The 19,739-nt window shown below is 39.2% G+C and overlaps 1 protein-coding gene across 1 annotated transcript in view; it reads right to left on the bottom strand.

The window, feature by feature from the left end:
- mybpc2b (myosin binding protein Cb) overlaps nt 1–8,889 on the bottom strand; it is a 65,652-nt gene extending 56,763 nt beyond the window's left edge. Inside the window, exon 1 of the mRNA XM_062054880.1 lies at nt 8,851–8,889. Coding sequence (XP_061910864.1) covers nt 8,851–8,863 — 13 coding nt within the window. The 5' untranslated portion in view covers nt 8,864–8,889. The remainder of the gene's footprint in view (nt 1–8,850) is intronic.
- Nucleotides 8,890–19,739: the final 10,850 nt, after the last annotated feature.

Below are 19,739 nucleotides of genomic sequence, written 5' to 3' on the forward strand. Positions count from 1 at the left end.
TACTGTGTGGAACAATTTCCCTTGTGGATCACTAAAGGTTGTCTAAGTCCAAGTCTAAGTCTATTGCGGCTTCCAAGTCCTCGTAATAATGCCGTGACATGTGACTGTATCAATCGGAAACTTTGGGAGTGTAGTCTTTTTCTGGCACTTTTGCGTTGGCTGGTGTAAAAATAAACTACATCTCCCAAAGTCCCCTGCACAGGTGGGGGGTTGGAGCGCCATAAAGAGGAGGAAAAACTGGAAGCATTCGGGAGAAGGGTGTTTGTAGAAGATAAAAGGAATTGTCTTTTTCGGATATTTCATCAATATTTGTCCATAACTTGTTGAGTCATGTTGCTAACATGGTAAGGTAATAAAGTCTGTGTACTGCAAAGTAAAGCGCGCCACAATCATATTGAGCTTTTCCCAGCCGGTCACCGCGCACCGCCACGGAGGGAAAGTGTCCAGTGGGAGCGCAAATACAAGTAATATAAGGAGCTATACTTGATAAACCATCACCTGGACAAGATATTTGAAGCCAGCGAAGCTAAACATCAATTTGTAAGGTAATTATTAAAAGTAAAAGTGTCAGTTAACTTTCTGACAATCAGCATTTCCAAAAATGATATAAAAAAATGTCCACTGCAGAGGAACAGCATAGTTTTGCACTTGTTGCACTGAATATTTACATTGTCATTTTAAAGACACTCAACTGTAAAGTTTTTATATGTACGTTAGGTCAGGAAAAAACACAGAGGCTATTTCATCCCTACAAGCCTATTACGCAGGTTTCCCTGTTCTTCAGGGGATTTTATTATAAAATAGCCTCTGTGTTTTTTCCTGACCTAACGTATATTCCGCTCTATAAAAAAACGGATAAACCACAGAAACCTCGACTATATATATATATGTACAGTGTATATATATATATATATACATATATATATATATATATATATATGTATATATATATATATATATTAAAAATGTCCGATAATATTGGACTGCCGATATTATTGGCTGATAAATGCTTTAAAATGTAATATCGGAAATTATCGGTATCGGTTTCAGAAAGTAAAATTTATGACTTTTTAAAACGCCGCTGTGTACACGGACGTAGGGAGAAGTACAGAGCACCAATAAACCTTAAAGGCACTTCCTTTGCGTGCCGGCCCAGTCACATAATATCTACGGCTTTTCACACACACAAGCGAATGCCATGCATACTTAGTCAACAGCCATACAGGTCACACTGAGGGTGGCGTACAAACAACTATAACATTGTTACAAATATGCGCCACACTGTGAACCCACACCAAACAAGAATGACAAACACATTTCGGGAGATCATCCGCACCGTAACACAACATAAACACAACAGAACAAATACCCAGAACCCCTTGCAGCCCTAACTGTTCCGGGACGCTACAATATACACCCAGCTACCCCCTACCCCCCCCACCTCAACCCCGCCCCCCATAACCCCACCCACCTCAAGCTCTCTCAGGGAGAGCATGTCCCAAATTCCAAGCTGCTGTTTTGAGGCATGTTTAAAAAAATTATGCACTTTGTGACTTCAATAATAAATATGGCAGTGCCATGTTGGCATTTTTTTCCATAACTTGAGTTGATTTATTTTAGAAAACCTTGTTACATTGTTTAATGCATCCAGCGGGGCATCACAACAAAATTAGGCATAATAATGTGTTAATTCCACGACTGTATATATTGGTATCGGTTGATATCGGAATTGGTAATTAAGAGTTGGACAATATCGGATATCGGCAAAAAAGCCATTATCGGACATTTCTAATATATATATATATATATATATATATATATATATATATATATATATATATATATATATATATATATATATATATATATATATATATATATATATATATATATAAAAGTTTTCCTTTAACACTGTGACAATATTGACTTTGATATTTTGATATTACATCCCTGAAAACACACATGGATAACTATAATTGTATATGCAGAAAACAATGTGAAATACATATAAATGATGAATGCAATGGATCATTTAAAATTTAACCTGCTCAGTGGCCTTGTGGTTAGAGTGTCCGCCCTGAGGTCAGTAGGTCGTGAGTTCAAACCCCGGCCGAGTCATACCAAAGACTAAAAATGGGACCCATTACCTCCCTGCTTGGCACTCAGCATCAAGGGTTGGAATTGGGGTGTTAAATCACCAAAATTATTCCCGAGCGCGGCCACCGCTGCTGCTCACTGCTCCCCTCACCTCCCAGGGGGTGGAACAAGGGGATGGGTCAAATGCAGAGGGAAATTTCACCACACTTAGTGTGTGTGTGACTATCAGTGGTTCTTTAACTTTTAACTTTAACATCACTTTCAACTTTTTTGTAGGCCCCTCATGGCAAAGACGGAGAGGAGACTATGTTGCTACGATTTATTTAATTGATTTTTTTAAATTCAGTTGTGTTTCTCACCTTCTTTATCAAAAGTGCTGGCACTCACAACTTTCTTTGGCTTATTTTGCAGTTGTACTCAATAAAAATAAAGCAAAGAGTCACAATGTTTGGCTGTGTACAAAACAACATGTTTTTGTGTACAATTTTCTTCAAAAACGAAAGCACGCAATAAGCAGGTCGTACGAAAACCGAGGTGCCACTGTACTCGAACTATTTTTATTATTATCTCATTATTATAGCAAACCTTAATGTATTTCTGCCATCTGGGGTCCCGGTGGTCTCTTTAATATCTTTGCTACACGTTCCCTCTTTATTTAGCACCATGACTTATTTCTGGTTGCCTTGACAGGTTATGAATATTTTTTTTTTGTGTGTGTTAGTGATTTTAGACTGCCATTAGTGATTTTAGACTGCCCGCACGGATTACTGCGTGTGACAGCCGTTACCTTTTGACTCCTGGCTGTCCCGCAGCAACAGCATGCGTCAATTTGTACACATTAGAGCCTGTGATATGCATGCAACTGTCACCTGGCTCCATCTGGCGACGAATAAAGGAGGACTGGCATCTCGGTTGTTGCCGTGGCAACAGTGTGGATGCACGTCTATTAAGAGTTAGCACAACAGCCTAATGTTAGCTGGCTTGGAAATCCAACAGCTGCTATAAAGGTGTGTTGGGTTTACATGAACAACTTCTCAAAAGGGGAAAGTACGTAAGGAATTTTGCACAATTGGCATACAACACAACAAAAACATTATCTCTGATTTCAGATCAACATTTAAATTTAAAGTACTTGTGTCTACTAACACTCCCCTCTCTTTAATTGATATTGTTTGCCCCCGACAAAGGAAGTTAACAAGTTAATAGGTTTAGCAGGAGTTGTGATTGTTCACTGAAACAGCGCCCCTAGCGTTTCGGCAGGGAACTGCACGTCACACACTCACCATCAACAAAGAGCTGTTCAAGTACCAGTAGAGTGGAAAATCAAGTTGCTTTTATATAGAAACTATTATCATATATATCTGATGAATGTCTTCTGAAGACTTACAAAGTGTGCGAGTCAATAGATATGATCAAAATAGTGTCAATCTCACATATATTAGCAGACACGTCATCGCTTGACGTGGAGCAGGGGTGTCAAAACATACGGCCCGCGGGCCGGATCTGGCCCGTGAACAGGTTTTATTCGGCCCGCGGGATGAGTTTGCTAAGAATAAAAATGAGCCGAAATTTTGGAACGAAAGAAACCGCTGTTCCAAATGTGTCCACTAGATGTCACCATAGCAATTATTTGTATCTTTGTAGATGATGCTACATATGTAAAAACCACATGATGTTAGTGCAAACTACATAAATAACATCCTGTAATTTGATTTTGGTATTATTTTTTTATCTTGATAGATTGAAAATCTACACCAATGAGTTGATTGATGAACATCATCACATAATTTATTCAGAAAATATAAATAACGACAAATAAAGGTAGAATACTATTAACTGCAAGTGTAAAAAACAACAACATAAAAACATTATGATTTGTACATTTTCAGAATGTGCTTGTTTTATTTTTAAACAAAGAAAACAATCTGAAGTTGTCTTTATTTTTAAGTTATCGTGCCGTGATTTTACCAGTCCGGCCCACTTAGGAGTAGATTTTTCTCCATGTGGCCCCCCCATCTAAATTGAATTTGACACCCCTGACATAGAGGTAGGAACCACAGATCCCTTCCCCATCAACAACAATGCAATCATGCAGACTTTGTGACTTTGTATTACACCGGGAAAAGTTTTGTTGCTACAAACAAAAGGGGGGAATTCTCTCGCTGAGTTGGCAACACAGGTAGGCAGGGCCTGTGAGCAAAAACTAAACAAACATTTATGTGTAGTAGGATTTTTAAATAAATGAGTCCATTTTGAAAGCTTCAAATGACTGAAAACGAGGCTTGAATTGAAAGCGCTAAGCTAGCTGAACTATGTTCTTTTCTATTTTGAAGCACAAATTCCTCGTATCTTGCAGTCAACATTGTTTAAAAAAAATTTGTCTCTCAAAAATGTGTTAACTGCTGGTAATCAGGCATTATTTCAATCATTTACGAATAAATCAAATGTATTGTACGGGATTCTGTCTGATAAATGAACATATTCATTCTATATTGCGCATAATTGGACCTGAATTATTGAATAGCTATAGAATTTCTATCTATTCCTCACTTTGAAGCAGGGCCAATTGCATGCTGGGCTGTGGGCGACGCTCGTGTGGACGAAACAAATGACAGCGCTAATGCAATTTGACATTGCGGGGACTCAATGCGAGAAAATTAATTTCACTTAAAATGATCTTCCAAATCAGCTAAATATAGATTCACGGCCAACGCTGTATTAGATGTGGCGAGGAGGGGCACATTTTTTCACGCAGGCAAAACCATACCTTTTTTTTCAAATATGTGTTTAATATTTGAATATAGGTATTAATATTGTTTTATTTAATGTTGGATTTAAAAGGTGTCATCACACGCGTTTGATCTGATTATTTGTGGATCTGGAGCTGAGAGTGATGGCTTATGTTCTGATTTATCTGAGCTGCCAGTGTTAGTGTAAAACCTAATACGCTGGCATGTGTGAAACTCTACGAACGTAAGTAGGATGAAGAGGAAGAGGGAAAAAAAAAGACTAAAAGGTCATGGGTTACCGCAGATTATTTTTGGCTGAGCCTTGAGGGCTGGAGCTGGCTGCAAAAGGGCGGAGGGAAAAAAAAAGTCATTTTGATGGATGATTAACTTGACGCCGCTCTCATCCTAATTCACTAAGCTTTTCTTTAAACATTACATTTGGCGCATATGCGAAACAGCAACTGGTGTCATGCGAGGAATCGAACAGTGGCCTCTCATCCTTTTGCAGCTTGGCAGCTGAACTTGGCTTGGTTGCAGTGCAGTGCTAAATTCAACCTCACGGGCAAGCACGCCGCGGTCTTTAAGATGTTTTTTGGTTTTTTTAAATGATTACATCACAGTTGCTGATAGTCGGACACTAAGTGGGGAACAATGTGCAAAGTCCATTATATTCCCAATTATAGCAGAGCGGATGTGTGGGGATTAGACGCGGGAGGAGGTTTGCTTGGTATCTGAAGTGCTCAACATTGTTACTGCAACCTTGGCCCGTTAAAGTGGAGTCATCCCACATGGCAATTTCTCATATTAGGTTTCTGTCAGCGTAATGATTTGGAGTCTGTTTGGGTCAAAGTGAGGCGCTGCACTCAGGTGAAGGACAACCGAAAACTCTTTATGAGCATCTAACATTCAGTAGAGCTGCAATGATTAATCGAATAACTCGATTAGAAAAAAGCTTCAATGTATATTCTGTTGCTTTGATTAACTGTTTCATGAGTGTTATTGATAAAACTTTAAATACGGACAGATTTTCTTAAATGTGTTTAATAATGCACAAATGAGAATGAAGGTTATGGCAACTGTTCAACTATTTTCCCCAAGATACGAATTGAGGCTTTAAAGTTTCCAATTACTCGAATGATTAAACAAACTAGTCGACTGCTAAAATAATCGATGGATGCATCTCTATTATTTAGTGTACATGTTTTAATATCAAATTAACATTTTCAACCATTTTCCCTAAAACACACATTGCAGCTAGAAAGTGCATTGAATTTGCAGCCCTAATATGTAGGGCAGACCTGGGCAATTATTTTGAATCGGTGGGCCAAATTTAGAGAAAAAAGATGTGTCTGGGGGCCGGTATATCCATTTTTAGGAACACTAATACAAAACCTCACAATAATGTCTGATTGAATGCTAAAAATGTTAAGACAGAGCGCCTTAAAAAAAGGGAATATAATTGGGTTTTTTTTTACTGAATGAGACACCCAGAATGTACATTAAAAAAAAAGAATGTGGGTGTGGAGGGGGGCGTGGCCCGCGGGCCTGCAGCAAAGCAGGGTGTGCCAGGGCCGGCTTCGAAATCAACGACAGGTGCGTGGATGGTCCACCTGGGCCTGGTTATCTAATCACCTGTCGCTCTGTTAAAAGGCAGAAGCCGGGAGGAGAGAGGGGTGGGAGTTGGAGCTGAAGGAGATTTGGAGCGAGAGTGACAGCATAGACTTTGTGCTGAAAAGCAAACTAATGGAGAACGCTGAAAATAAACCAGCATCAAACCCTGAAACCTGGGCTCTCATGTCGGTGATTGGTGATCTGGAGAACCCACTGGGGGGCAACCTCCACAGTGGGATTTACAATATTAACTATGAACGACAAAACACTGAATATTGACAACATATGAACGTCACACCACCTCTCGATCGACATAGTTTACAATCAAGCGAAACACAACAAAAATGTAACAAACACAGTGAAGGCTAAAAAAAAAAAACACCAACAATCTGATATATCACTAAACTTTAGAACTCTGTTGTAAAAATCTCCTTCCACGTCTGTCCCTGACACCCGCATTTCTGGCTGGCCACTGTGGAAACACTCTGTGGAAACGCTCCCCACCCACACTGCTTGGTGCCTCGTCTGAGCTGCTTTGACATAGATTACTATAGTAACTAATTAGATTACCATAGTAACTGGCGGTATAGCTCGGTTGGTAGAGCGGCCGTGCCAGCAACTTGAGGGTTCCAGGTTCGATCCCCGCTTCCGCCATCCTAGTCACTGCCGTTGTGTCCTCGGGCAAGACGCTTTACCCACCTGCTCCCAGTGCCACCCACACTGGTTTAAATGTAACTTAGATATTGAGTTTCACTATGTAAAGCGCTATATAAATATAATTCACTTCACTTCACTTCACAACTCGTATATAATGCAAAAGCACAGATTCCAACCATTGAAATACTTTGTATAGTTCAAGACTTACGGTCATTAGAAAACATCCCTGCACATCATAATGGCAGCTACAGTTTCCATCTTAAAAATCTAAAAAAAATATTTGGAAATGTCCGGCGGGCCAGATACAAAAGCTTAACATGTGGCCCCCGGGCCTTAATTTGCCCAGGTCTGATGTAGTGTATATACTGTATGCTCATGTAGGGTTCAGTTGGTTCTTTTTTTCTTCATTAATTCCTTTATTTCAATTTTTTTGCTGCTAATTATGGCACTTGATTACTAAAATAATCAATAGGCGCAGCCCTAATATTACGTTTAGCATTCGATTATCATTGTTGTTTATTTTAAAAATGTTTCTCAAAATATGCATTAAGGCTATAAAGTCTGTTTTATGTACTCGATTTATCAAAGAAACTAATCATTTGATTACTCGATTACTAAAATAACCGATAGCTACGGCCCTAATATATAGGGTATATGCTTTAGCATTGAATTATTATTATTGTCTATTTTCAAATAGTTTCCTTAAACTATGCATAATAAGGCTGTAATGTTTGATTTATCCATTTACTCGAATAAACGAACAAATGAATCAAACTAATCATCACTCAATTATTAGATTATTCAACAGATGCATCCCTAAAATGTAAGTTATTATGCGTCAGCATTTAATTATCATTGTTGTTTATTTTCAACTATTTTCCCTAAAACACGCATTGAGGCTATAAAGTGTGTTTTATCCGAATATTTGAATAATCGAACAAACTAATTAAGAGCTTACTCAACTACTAAAATAATCAACAGCTGCAGCCCTAATATTTAGTGTATATGTTTTACCATTGGATTATTATCACTGTTTAACTTTAGATTCTTTAAAAAGAAAAAAATCTAATTGTGCAACATAAATATTGTTTAATGCTGCTGCTAACACATTTAGTTTCATGAAATGACTTGAATATTGTCACACTGTAGTGACTGGCTTTGTAGTTATTTACTGGCTCTATATCAAATCCATCCATCCATTTTGTACCGCTTGTCCCTTTCATTTAAAACCTATATTTTTCATGTTGCATCATACAGTATGATGCTATATTGGAGATAAAATAAGGGCAGTGAAGCACAATCATTTTGCATTACATACAGTCCCAGACACTTTCTCTTTCAATAGCAATGGGAAAGTGTGTCTAAACTTTTGACCGATACTCTGACTTTCCATTAATGCTTCGAGTTAAATCATCCAATTTCTCCACTGGATCCCAAATTTTCTTTTAAACTGCAGTAATATGCCTGCATACACTGTAAACTATTTAACGTGAAAAAAAGACAACATATGCTAATTTACGATAACCAAACATAATTAAAAACATGAATGCATTTTGTGCCAGATTGAAGATCAATATAATGAATTTCAACCGGCGACCCCCTCGTTCTCAAAAAAAATGAGTTAAAACATATCAAATTAGCTCAAACCACTTAAATGGTTTTTTTCAGGATAATAATTGTATTTCCTGTCACTTAAAAAACTGACATCACCAACAACAGCCCAAAATGGTATATTCCTCTAAGTACATTTCCATACCTTCAGCTGGCATGGTTTTTATTCCTGTGCCTTCTCTTTGCTGCTGGAAGACTGGGCGCTGGCGTGTAGCGTATTCCTTTTATTTTGCCCCCCCCCCCCTTCGCAGTGTTATTCAAAGCTCTGTGGCACTCGAGGCACCCACACCCCACTGTAAACGAGAAGCGCAAAGGAGACCCTGAAGCACTTTCAAGAGGAGACGCAAAGCACTCTCTGAGTAAGACGCTAAGGGGGGAAAAGAGGTGCACTAAAAAAGAGTGGGCCGGAGGGAGGGGTGCAGTCCTGAAACATGGTCTAGGAATTTTACACTGAGATTAAAGTTTTAGACTGATATTCCTGAGCTCTAATAAACAATAAAAAGTAACTGTGTCGCTATTCGAAGCAGGGGAGAACAAGGTTAGTTGGCAAAAATGACAAATCAGAATCAGAAATACTTTAAATAATCCCAGAGGGGAAATTAAGATTTTCAACACAATCCCATTCAAGAGCAGACAAACATTACAGGGAGACAGAACAGGATCACCCCTTGCAAAAAAGGTTAGAAACAGGTAGACACTGGGGGGTGGGGTGGAATATTCAGGCCAAGGCTATGTCTACACTAAGCAGGATAACCCCTTAAACGAATAATTATTTAGCCTAAGCCCCGTTTCAGTCACACTAAACCAGTGTTTAATGTCCCCCTCCTCGGACAATTTTTTACTCTTCGCTTTGCATGGACTCATTGATCGTTTACAAACTGAGTTCGGAGCGGAAGTGAAAGGCTGCGCCCCACACAGGAAGTGACGTGAGAAAAAACGCACTATAGCCAGCTTCATAATTAAGCGGTTTCGTAACTCGGAGCTAACCACTGGAAAGATGGAGGCGAGTCATCCAGACATGCCTGTGTTTCTCCTTCTTCTACCTGTACAGACAATTGCAGCTATTTGGGATACAACACTTCTCAGACGGCAAGAAAACTTTCCAATGTCCGGGTCAGCTGTGATTCTACTTACCGAAAAACTTTGTCCATTTGTTGAAGAGAGGCAATGAGAATGCCTTATATAAGTGTTATAATGAAGGCAACACATGATTTAAGTGTCTGTATTAGCTATATTAGACTACTATCAAAATGACTATGTGTCGCAGGCTGATGCAAATCTTCGTTGACAGAAATGTTGAAATGTAATATTTATTCTACACATTTTTACAACATTGTAAAAACATTACTAAAACGGAGGCTTTTCAGAGGGTCTGATAACTCCTGGCAATTACTGGCTTAGAATGGCCAAAGTTGAAAGAAAACTGAAACTACAAATAAAATGACCTCAAATATATCTAAAATACGAGGCATAATGATACATTATGTACATACAGTTAGCATAAATAGCATGTTAGCATCGATTAGCTTGCAGTCATGCACTGACCAAAAATGTGTCTGATTAGCACTCCACACAAGTCAACAACATCAACAAAGCTCACCGTTGTGGATTCACGCACAGCATAAAACGTTTGATGGACAAATAGAGACAAAGGAGTGGCATAAAACACGTCTTTCTGTGGCAGCATCAAGGAAAGTTGTACATGTAAAAAAACTACGGTGCGTTCAAGGACTTCCGAAATTAGGACAAAATGGCGCGCGCCAAATACTCTAATCAGTGAAGCATGTGTGAAGTTAAAGTACCACTGATAGTCACACACACACTAGGTGTGGTGAGATTATCCTCTGCATTTGACCCATCACCCTCACCCCCCGGGAGGTGAAGGGAGCAGTGAGCAGCAGCAGTGAGCAGCAGCGGTGGCCGCGCCCGGGAATCATTTTGGTGATTTAACCCCCAATTCCAACCCTTGATGCTGAGTGCCAAGCAGGGAGGTAATGGGTCCCATTTTTATAGTCTTTGGTATGACTCGGCCGGGGTTTGAACTCAATGTAAACAGTGGGATTTCTAACATATAGGAAGTGTCATGTGGGTCCTCCTACAGAAACCATATTAAAACAAAAATATATTTTTCTTTCCTCATCTTTTTACATTTTCATACATTTTTGAAAAAGCTCCAGGGAGCCACTAGGGCGGCGAAGGAGCCGCTTGTGGCTCGAAAGCCGCGCGTTGCCGACCCCCGGTCTAGAGCAATGGTTCTCAAATGTTCTTCACCACCTCAGAAAACACCTACAGTATGCATAATATTACCAAAGGTTATCAATTAATAATTACAGTACATACACATATTAATGTTACAAAAGTAAATAGTATTTAGCTGTGTTAAATATGATGAGTATGAAAATCACCATAGACTAGAGCAGTGGTTCTTAACCTGGGTTCGATCGAATAATAGGAACAATACAATTAAATATTAATCATATACGCCTAACGTATTTTTCGGAGTATAAGTCGCTCCGGAGTATAAGTCGCACTGGCCGAAAATGCATAATAAAGAAGGAAAACAACATATATAAGTCGCACTGGAGTATACGTCGCATTTTTTGGGAAAATGTATTTGATAAAACCCAACACCAAGAATAGACATTTGAAAGGCAATTTAAAATAAATAAAGAATAGTGAACAACAGGCTGAATAAGTGTACGTTATATGACGCATAAATAACCAACAGAGAACGTGCCTGGTATGTTAACGTAACAGTCATAACTATAACATATAGAACATGCTATACGTTTACCAAACAATCTGTCACTCCTAATCGCTAAATCCCATGAAATCTTATTCGTCTAGTCTCTTACGTGAATGAGCTAAATAATATTATTTGATATTTTACGGTAATGTGTTAATAATTTCACACATAAGTCGCTCCTGAGTATAAGTCGCACCCCCGGCCAAACTATGAAAAAAACTGTGACTTATAGTCCGAAAAATCTTACGTGTTTTTCATTTTACCGAGTAGATGCTAAAATGAATAGCATACGGCTAATACATAATGGCTAATAAGTGGAAGCCAGAGAAACACGTAAGATTAACCCAACGACCTGCTCAGTGGCCTTGTGGTTAAAGTGTCGGTAGGTTGTGAGTTCAAACCCCGGCCGAGTCATACCAAAGACTATAAAAATGGGACCCATTACCTCCCTACTTGGCACTCAGCATCAAGGGTTGGAATTGGGGGGTTCAATCACCAAAAATATTCTCTCACTGCTCCCCTCACCTCCCAGGGGGTGGAACAAGGGGATGGGTCAAATGCATAGGGTAATTTCACCACACCTGGTGTGTGTGTGACTATCAGTGGTACTTTAACTTTAATATTCAAAATGGACACAAGACATTTTAGTGCAGTTCATAGGCACGATTTTAGCTCATTTCAAGCTGAGTAAGTCAGACTTCGAGAACACGGCATAAGAAGCTGCTATCGTTTGTGCAAGCATGAACAAAAGTGAATAGGTCCTGGGAAGGTTGATTTTAGGCAGTGAAATGTAAGACACTTTCTCAGTACCTCTGGCTCATAGGATGTTTTGACACTATAAACTCTCACCAGAGGTGGCCAGCTGCAGGGTGATTAGTCCTGAGCCTGCGTCGCATGCCCAATTGTTCATGAGTTGCACTGATTTTAGGTAAAGGGGACTATGCATGGCAGGGGTATCCTGCCCTCTGAGTCAAACCTAAGCTGACCGCAAACCTCCTGGCGTGTTCCTTTGCAGCCCAGCAGGAGTCGTTACTCTTTATTCAGTCATCGGTGCCTTCTCTCTGCTGCCTTTGACGCACACTTGATGGCTTTGCACTGGCTCTGGCCCCTGAACTGCCACAAACCCTCTACATCAGGTGTGTCAAATTGATTTTAGCTCAGGGCCCGCATGGAGGAAAATCTATTCCCACGTGGGCCAGATGGGTAAAATCATGGCATAATAACTTAAACATGCAACTATGACTTTGCACTTTGTATGCAAAGGCAAACTGTCCATCTTAACTGCCCGAAGACTTTCTCGATGGATAGTTTTTATATATAAATGTCTTCTTGGACTTGTCCCCACCTATCTGTGTCCCTTTGTGTGTAGAGACTCCAGTCATTACAGCCTAATGAAAAATCTGAGGCTACCAGAATTGATCACTTTGGGGGAGTTTAAGTCCATTTTAAAAGATCGAGAAACCAGTTCTCTTGGACAATGTACTTGCTTTTAAATTGAATTATTATTTAATCGTTTTAACTTATTTTTGACCTGTTGTGGTATGACTGCTGTTGTTCTGTTGTATTGTCTTGTAATTATTATTGTAACTTTGTTTGTGCCGCCCTCTTTGTCAGGTCGCTCTTGAAAAGGATATTTTAATCTCAATGAGTCTTTACCTGGTTAAATAACGAAAATTGATTGATTGATCGATTGACGACAACTCCAGATTGTTTTCTTTTTTTTTCGTCCAAAAATAGAAAAAGCACATTCTGAAAATGTACATATCACATATAATACTCTTGACAAAACACTTCAAGTTAGTTGAAAATTCTGAGAAAAAAATTGGTGCAGTTTCAAAAACACCATGAAAACCGCAATGCTTAGACTTAATGTGTGTGTGAATAGGTGAATGTGGAATTAGTGTCAAAGCGCTTTGAGTTCCTTAAAAAAAAAGTTTGAAAAGCGCTATACAAGTACAACCATTTACCATTTACCATTTTAATCTCAGTGCATCTCCAAAGCAATTAAACTTTAAGTCACAGCCCATCTAGGGTTGAACAAAAAATTAATTAAAGCATAGACTTTTGGCAAGAACAAGAAAGTTTGATCATATTACGCCTATACTGGCTCACCTGCACTGGCTTCCTGTGCACTCAAGATGCGACTTTAAGGTTTTACTATTTACGCATAAAATACTAAACAGTCTAGCTCCATCCTATCTTGCTGATTGTATTGTACCATATGTCCCGGCAAGAAATCTGCGTTCTAAGAACTCCGGCTTATTAATGATTCCCAGAGCCCAAAAAAAGTCTGCGAGCTATAGAGTGTTTTCTATTCGGACTCCAGTACTCTGGAATGCCCTCCCGGTAACAGAGATGCTACCTCAGTAGAAGTATTTAAGTCCCATCTTAAAACAAATTTTTATTCTCTAGAACTTTAAATAGACCCCCCTTTCAGACCAGTTGATCTGCCGTCTCTTTTCTGCTCTGCCCCTCTCTCCTGCGTGGAGAGGTTTTCAGGTGACCACTGGTGACTTGTCCCCATTCAAGATTATCTCCTGCTGGCCCCACTATGGACTGGACTCTCACACTATTAACTAGATCCATTGCACTGGTCACCCAGGGGGCAGGTCCCCACATCTGCGGTCCCCTCCAAGGTTTCTCGTTGTTCCCATTGGGTTGAGTTTTATCTTGCCTCGATGTGGGATCTGAGCCGAGGATGTCATTGTGGCTTGTGCAGCCCTTTGAGACACTTGTGATTAAGAGCTATATAAATAAACTTTGATTTGATTGATTGATAAATAAAAAGTAATCAATGTATCAACTACCTCATTTGTCATTTCCACATATTAATCCTGTGCTAACCATACACACTGAGGTAGAAACTATTCAGGAGGGTTGAGTTACTCCCTCCTTGGAGGCATCACTTTGTATTGATAGACAAATAAAAGCTGTGCAATGCAGCATTTTAAGTGGGATTACCAATTGTTTATTTTTTTTTCCGTTGGGTCGAGGGGGAGGAGTCCAACCCCGCTTTACCGTGTATGTTAAGAATTCTCCATGTTTATATACGTTTCCAGAGACTTTTATTTTGAAGAATTTCTTGACAGTGTCACTTCCGCTTCCTTCCTACAAGTGTCACTTCCGCTTCATTTTTGACTTGTGTTAATGTGTGGTACATTGTTCTCTCTGCTACGTTCAGTCGATGCTGTAGTCTTTGACGATGTGAGAATATTGATGATTGTATAAGACTCATTTAGACTATGCATGTATGTTTTCTGATCTTTATATCGTTTCTCTAGTACATATATACTTTAAACATATCTATAGGCATAAGACACAGATTGTTGTTTAATTAGTATTTTACTTGTGTATTACAGATACTAACCTAACCCAAAGTACCGCTGTGTATACTCAAATATGCACCATTAAAGCTTGACCAGTCCAACTGATGACCGTGTGTTCTCTGACCAGAACCCCAACGTGGTCAATATCCTAGTAAACCAGTCTCAGAGTTTAATACTCAACCGTCTTTGACGATGTGAGAATATTGATGATTGTATAAGACTCATTTAGACTATGCATGTATGTTTTCTGATCTTTATATTGTTTCTCTAGTACATATATACTTTAAACATATCTATAGGCATAAGACACAGATTGTTGTTTAATTAGTATTTTACTTGTGTATTACAGATACTAACCTAACCCAAAGTACCGCTGTGTATACTCAAATAGGCACCATTAAAGCTTGACCAGTCCAACTGATGACCGTGTGTTCTCTGACCAGAACCCCAACGTGGTCAATATCCTAGTAAACCAGTCTCAGAGTTTAATACTCAACCGTGTACCTCTTGCTTGATATACTTGCTCGCCCCGGTATAAACTATTTGCTTGCCTAACAAAATTGCTATTGCAACATTCAGTGGACTCATTTGGAACAGCAGTTTCTTTCATTTAAAAATGCTTCTCAATTTTACACTGAGCAAACTCATCTCACGGGTCGGATTGAACCTGTTCGCTCCCTGCTCCACATCCAACCTCCACTGGTCAACGCTGTGCTTCAGCAGTTGACTCGGCATAGGGCAGGTCTTTTCGCTTGTATGCTTCATCCACAGAATCCTCCCAGGCTACAGCGCAGCTTGTTTCTCTGACAATTTCTGTGGTGTTCCTTTGCCCTGTGCTTCCGTTACTCAGCTCCATTCGTTAAATGTTATCAGCCGATGAGTTATCTTATCATAGACTCTGGGGGTATTTTCTTTCTAAGACTTTTTGAGCAAGGGCTTGTGTCTCCAGTATGGTGCGAAGCACACGAGTCTACAGACATAGGCAGCTAAGCGATGACTATCCCAGTACGGTCTATTCCCTCCAGCCAGCTGTCTCTGCTTGCCGTCACAAGGATTTTCCCTTCTTGTCAGCTGATTTTTCTCAAGAGTCACCAGCCAAACCAGATAATCAGATTCTAAAAACACAAATTAGGATAGGATAGACATTTATTAATCCCACAATAGGGACATTTTTCCTGACTTTATTACCTTTATGAACCACTTCTTTCAGGACTCTATGAAAACTCTTTCTTATCTCTCTACTTGAACGACTGGAACACCCAAGAACAGAACAGCAATAGGACATTTTCTGATTAAACTCTACACTCTCACATGTTTTGATGCTACGCTCAAGCTGCTTGACCATGGTGGACGGATGTGACGTCATATGCAACCTTCCTATTTGGATCTTAGTAAATCAGGCCCTTAGAGTTGAAGTCAGCCCTCGCCGCCGCCAGTCTTCATTACACGTTGTCGTCTCCTACTTCACTTGTCTGCAATGTGCACGTGTCAACACTGCGGAAGCCACCTCGGGGTCGGAGGGCAATCTGTGAAAGGAGGACTGCCAGCGCCCTGCACGTGCATCGTCAGCCTTTACAGTCTACATGGTTGGAATGTTCCAAGCTAAGAAGAACGGCGGCTATCGGAGAGCAGCATGGAGTCTTCTGTTCCTGAGGTGACGTATACATATTTCTAAAGACTGTATGTCTAATTGATGGTCCAACTACACACCTTGTGACTTTGTGCAGTACAAACACATCATGCAGGGTAGCAATATACTGATATATTTTTAAACATAATCCCAACAATACTGAGATAACTGCATGCGACTGCATATTTTAGTAGATGAAACATTTTAATCTGCAGACCAGTGGTGTCCAAACTTGTTCCACTGAGGACCACACACTGAAAAATGAAAGCATGCGGGGGCCATTTTGAAATGTTTCCATTTTCAAAACCAATACACTTAGGCCGGGGGTCATCAACCCGCGGCTCTTTAGCGCCGCCCTGGTGGCTCCATGAAGCTTTTTTAAAAATGTATGGAAATGGGAAAAAAATGGGGTGAAAAATATGTTTTTTGTTGTAATATAGTTTCTGTAGGAGGACAAACACAACACAAACCTTCCTAGTTGTTAGAAAGCCCACTGTTTAATATGTTTGTGTTTATGCTTCACTGATGACAGTATTTGGCAAGCGCCATTTTGTCCTACTATTTTCAGCAGCCCTTGAACTCGCCGTTGCGTGGACTGTGACTCAACAGTTTGTTTACATGTATAACTTTCTTTGACGCTGCCACAGAAAGACGTGTTTTATGCCACTCCTTCTTTGTCTTATTTTGTCCCCCAAACGTTTTATGCTGTGCATGAATGCACAAATGCACTTTGTTGATGTTAATGCCTAATCAGGCATATTTGGTCAGTGCAAGCTAATCTATGCCAACATGCTATTTAGGCTAGCTGTATGTACATATTGCATCATTATGCCTCGTTTGTAGGTATATATGAGATCATTTAAGTTCCTTTAATTATGTCCTCATTGTATTCAGTTTATTTTTCCATGATTCATGACACATTATCTGTATGTAATATTGGCTGCATTTCTGATAGTTGTTTGTGTGCCATGTTGTTCCAGACCACAGCAAATGTCACACAGCTTGCAAACATTGTAATAAATCCATTAAAAGAAGACAGCCTATATACAGCCATCTATACCTTTAGTCATTTCCAGGAGTTATCTCACCCTTTGAGAAGTTTTACTAATGTTTTCCAATGTTGTAAAAATGTGTAGAATAAATATTACATTTCAACATTTCTGTCAAAGAAGATTTGCTTCAGCCTGCGACACATAGCCATTTTGATAGTAGGCTAATATAGCTAATTAGCCACTTACATTATGTGTTGTTGTCATTATAACACTTATATCTGTACTGTAAAGTTCAAATTTGAATGACAATAAAAAGGAAGTCTAAGTCTAAGTCTATATAAGTCTTATATTTTTTTGCGGCTGCAGACCAATTACTTTTTTGTATTTGTGGTCCAATATGGCTCTTTCAACATTTTGGGTTGCAGACCCCTGGTGTAGTGACGACTATGACTGGTTTAATATGGATTAGTAATCACTTCAGGGTGTCGGGTCAGGACAGCAATTATTCGTTCAGGTGAGCGCAGGAGAAATAATAGATTGTCCAAGTCCAGATTTGCAGGTTCAATTGTATATTGAAGACATGCATGAGTTGTTCGTTTGTGTGTGTGTGGTTTCCTATACAAACAAATACAATCGTTATAAATCAACTAGAGTGACCACAATGCAATGAAATATAGGCACAAGCCTGCAACAGGGCTGTTAAATATACATCACTTAGCTGTGTATACACAGTTACATAAATGCACATAATTTGAACATCCCAGCCCTAAGTAATGTTATGATTAATATAATGTAAATAGCATCACAACAATAATTCTAAATTGTCAATTGGGGCTAACAAACATGTCCAATGCTACAAACAGGCCCCAATCAGGGTATGATATTCAGCTAGCAGTTAGCTTGTGAACCTGATGCCAAACAGCCATTAGACTACAATTAAACTGACTAAATGAGTTGCAATACAGTTTTAAGCACCCAACAAGTGATATTAAAGTGTATTTAAAGTAACTCACTTGGTATTGACGCACACTGCCAATTAAACAATTGACATCGAAGTTCACCGTAACTTTCAGAGCTTGCTGATGTAATGATGCGTTCAATGCCCCCTCCTGCGTCGTAAAAGTGAACTACACTCAAGCAACCCAATGACACAAAAAGAAAACAAGCGTTACAGAGACAGTCTTTTGTACACCTGGCTTCGGCCTTCCCTCAATTTTGGTGAATGTTAAAAGTCCCCAATACCCAAAAGGGTCTCAATCAATAAAGTGTTAAAATTAATCATTTACTAATATATATTTTTTTAACTTTCAATGCTTAAATATCTATGAATCAACTTCAGATCTATCATTTTTATGTGTTATGCCCTCTTCTTCCTTATTTAATAGGAAAAACACAAAACATACACTATTTCCCCCAAAAATGTTTCAAATATTCGGTGTGAAGCAATTGGATCCTTATGAAGAAAAAGTATTCATAACAACATTGATTTTGATTCATTTTAATTTTTTCAAACAACGACGGTTTGAAAAAAAAAATCAAACTAAAGTCCCCCACTAATAAAAGTGTTAAAAATGAGTCTTATCAATATATATTATTTTTACTTTCATCACCTAAATCTCTAGATCAGTGATTCTCAAAATGTGGTACGCGTACCAGGATTAGTGCGCGGGCACCATCTAGTGGTATGCCAAATAATCACTTAATTAAATATTGTATGGGCAATGAGTTGCATTTGATTCATTAGTTCAGTGTAGTGTTTAATTTTCCTGTATTCAAACACAGTGTCACTGTTCAAACTGTGGTTCATGTCACAGTGGCCAAAAATGTTAAATATACTTGTTAAATAAAACATCTGCCTTGTTTTTAATGATTACTTAGACCTACTATGCTACTGTATTTTAATGTTGGTCATTATGGTGGTACTTAGAGAGCCAAGTGTTTTCTGGGGTGATACTTGGTGAATAAAAAATTGAGAACCACTGCTCTAGATCAACTTCAGATCTATCCGTTGATTCAAGTGTTTTTATATATAGGGGGGGCGGTATAGCTCGGTTGGTAGAGCGGCCGTGCCAGCAACTTGAGGGTTGCAGGTTCGATCCCCGCTTCCGCCATCCTAGTCACTGCCGTTGTGTCCTTGGGCAAGACACTTTACCCACCTGCTCCCAGTGCCACCCACACTGGTTTGAATGTAACTTAGATATTGGGTTTCACAATGTAAAGCGCTTTGAGTCACTTGAGAAAAAGCGCTATATAAATGTAATTCACTTCACTTATCATTATTTTGAGCAATGACCGTTTTAAAGTAAAAAAAAACAAAAAAAAAACGTATCTACGTATATG

Source organism: Entelurus aequoreus, linkage group LG08, assembly GCF_033978785.1.
Source record: "Entelurus aequoreus isolate RoL-2023_Sb linkage group LG08, RoL_Eaeq_v1.1, whole genome shotgun sequence".
Lineage (NCBI taxonomy): Eukaryota > Metazoa > Chordata > Actinopteri > Syngnathiformes > Syngnathidae > Entelurus > Entelurus aequoreus.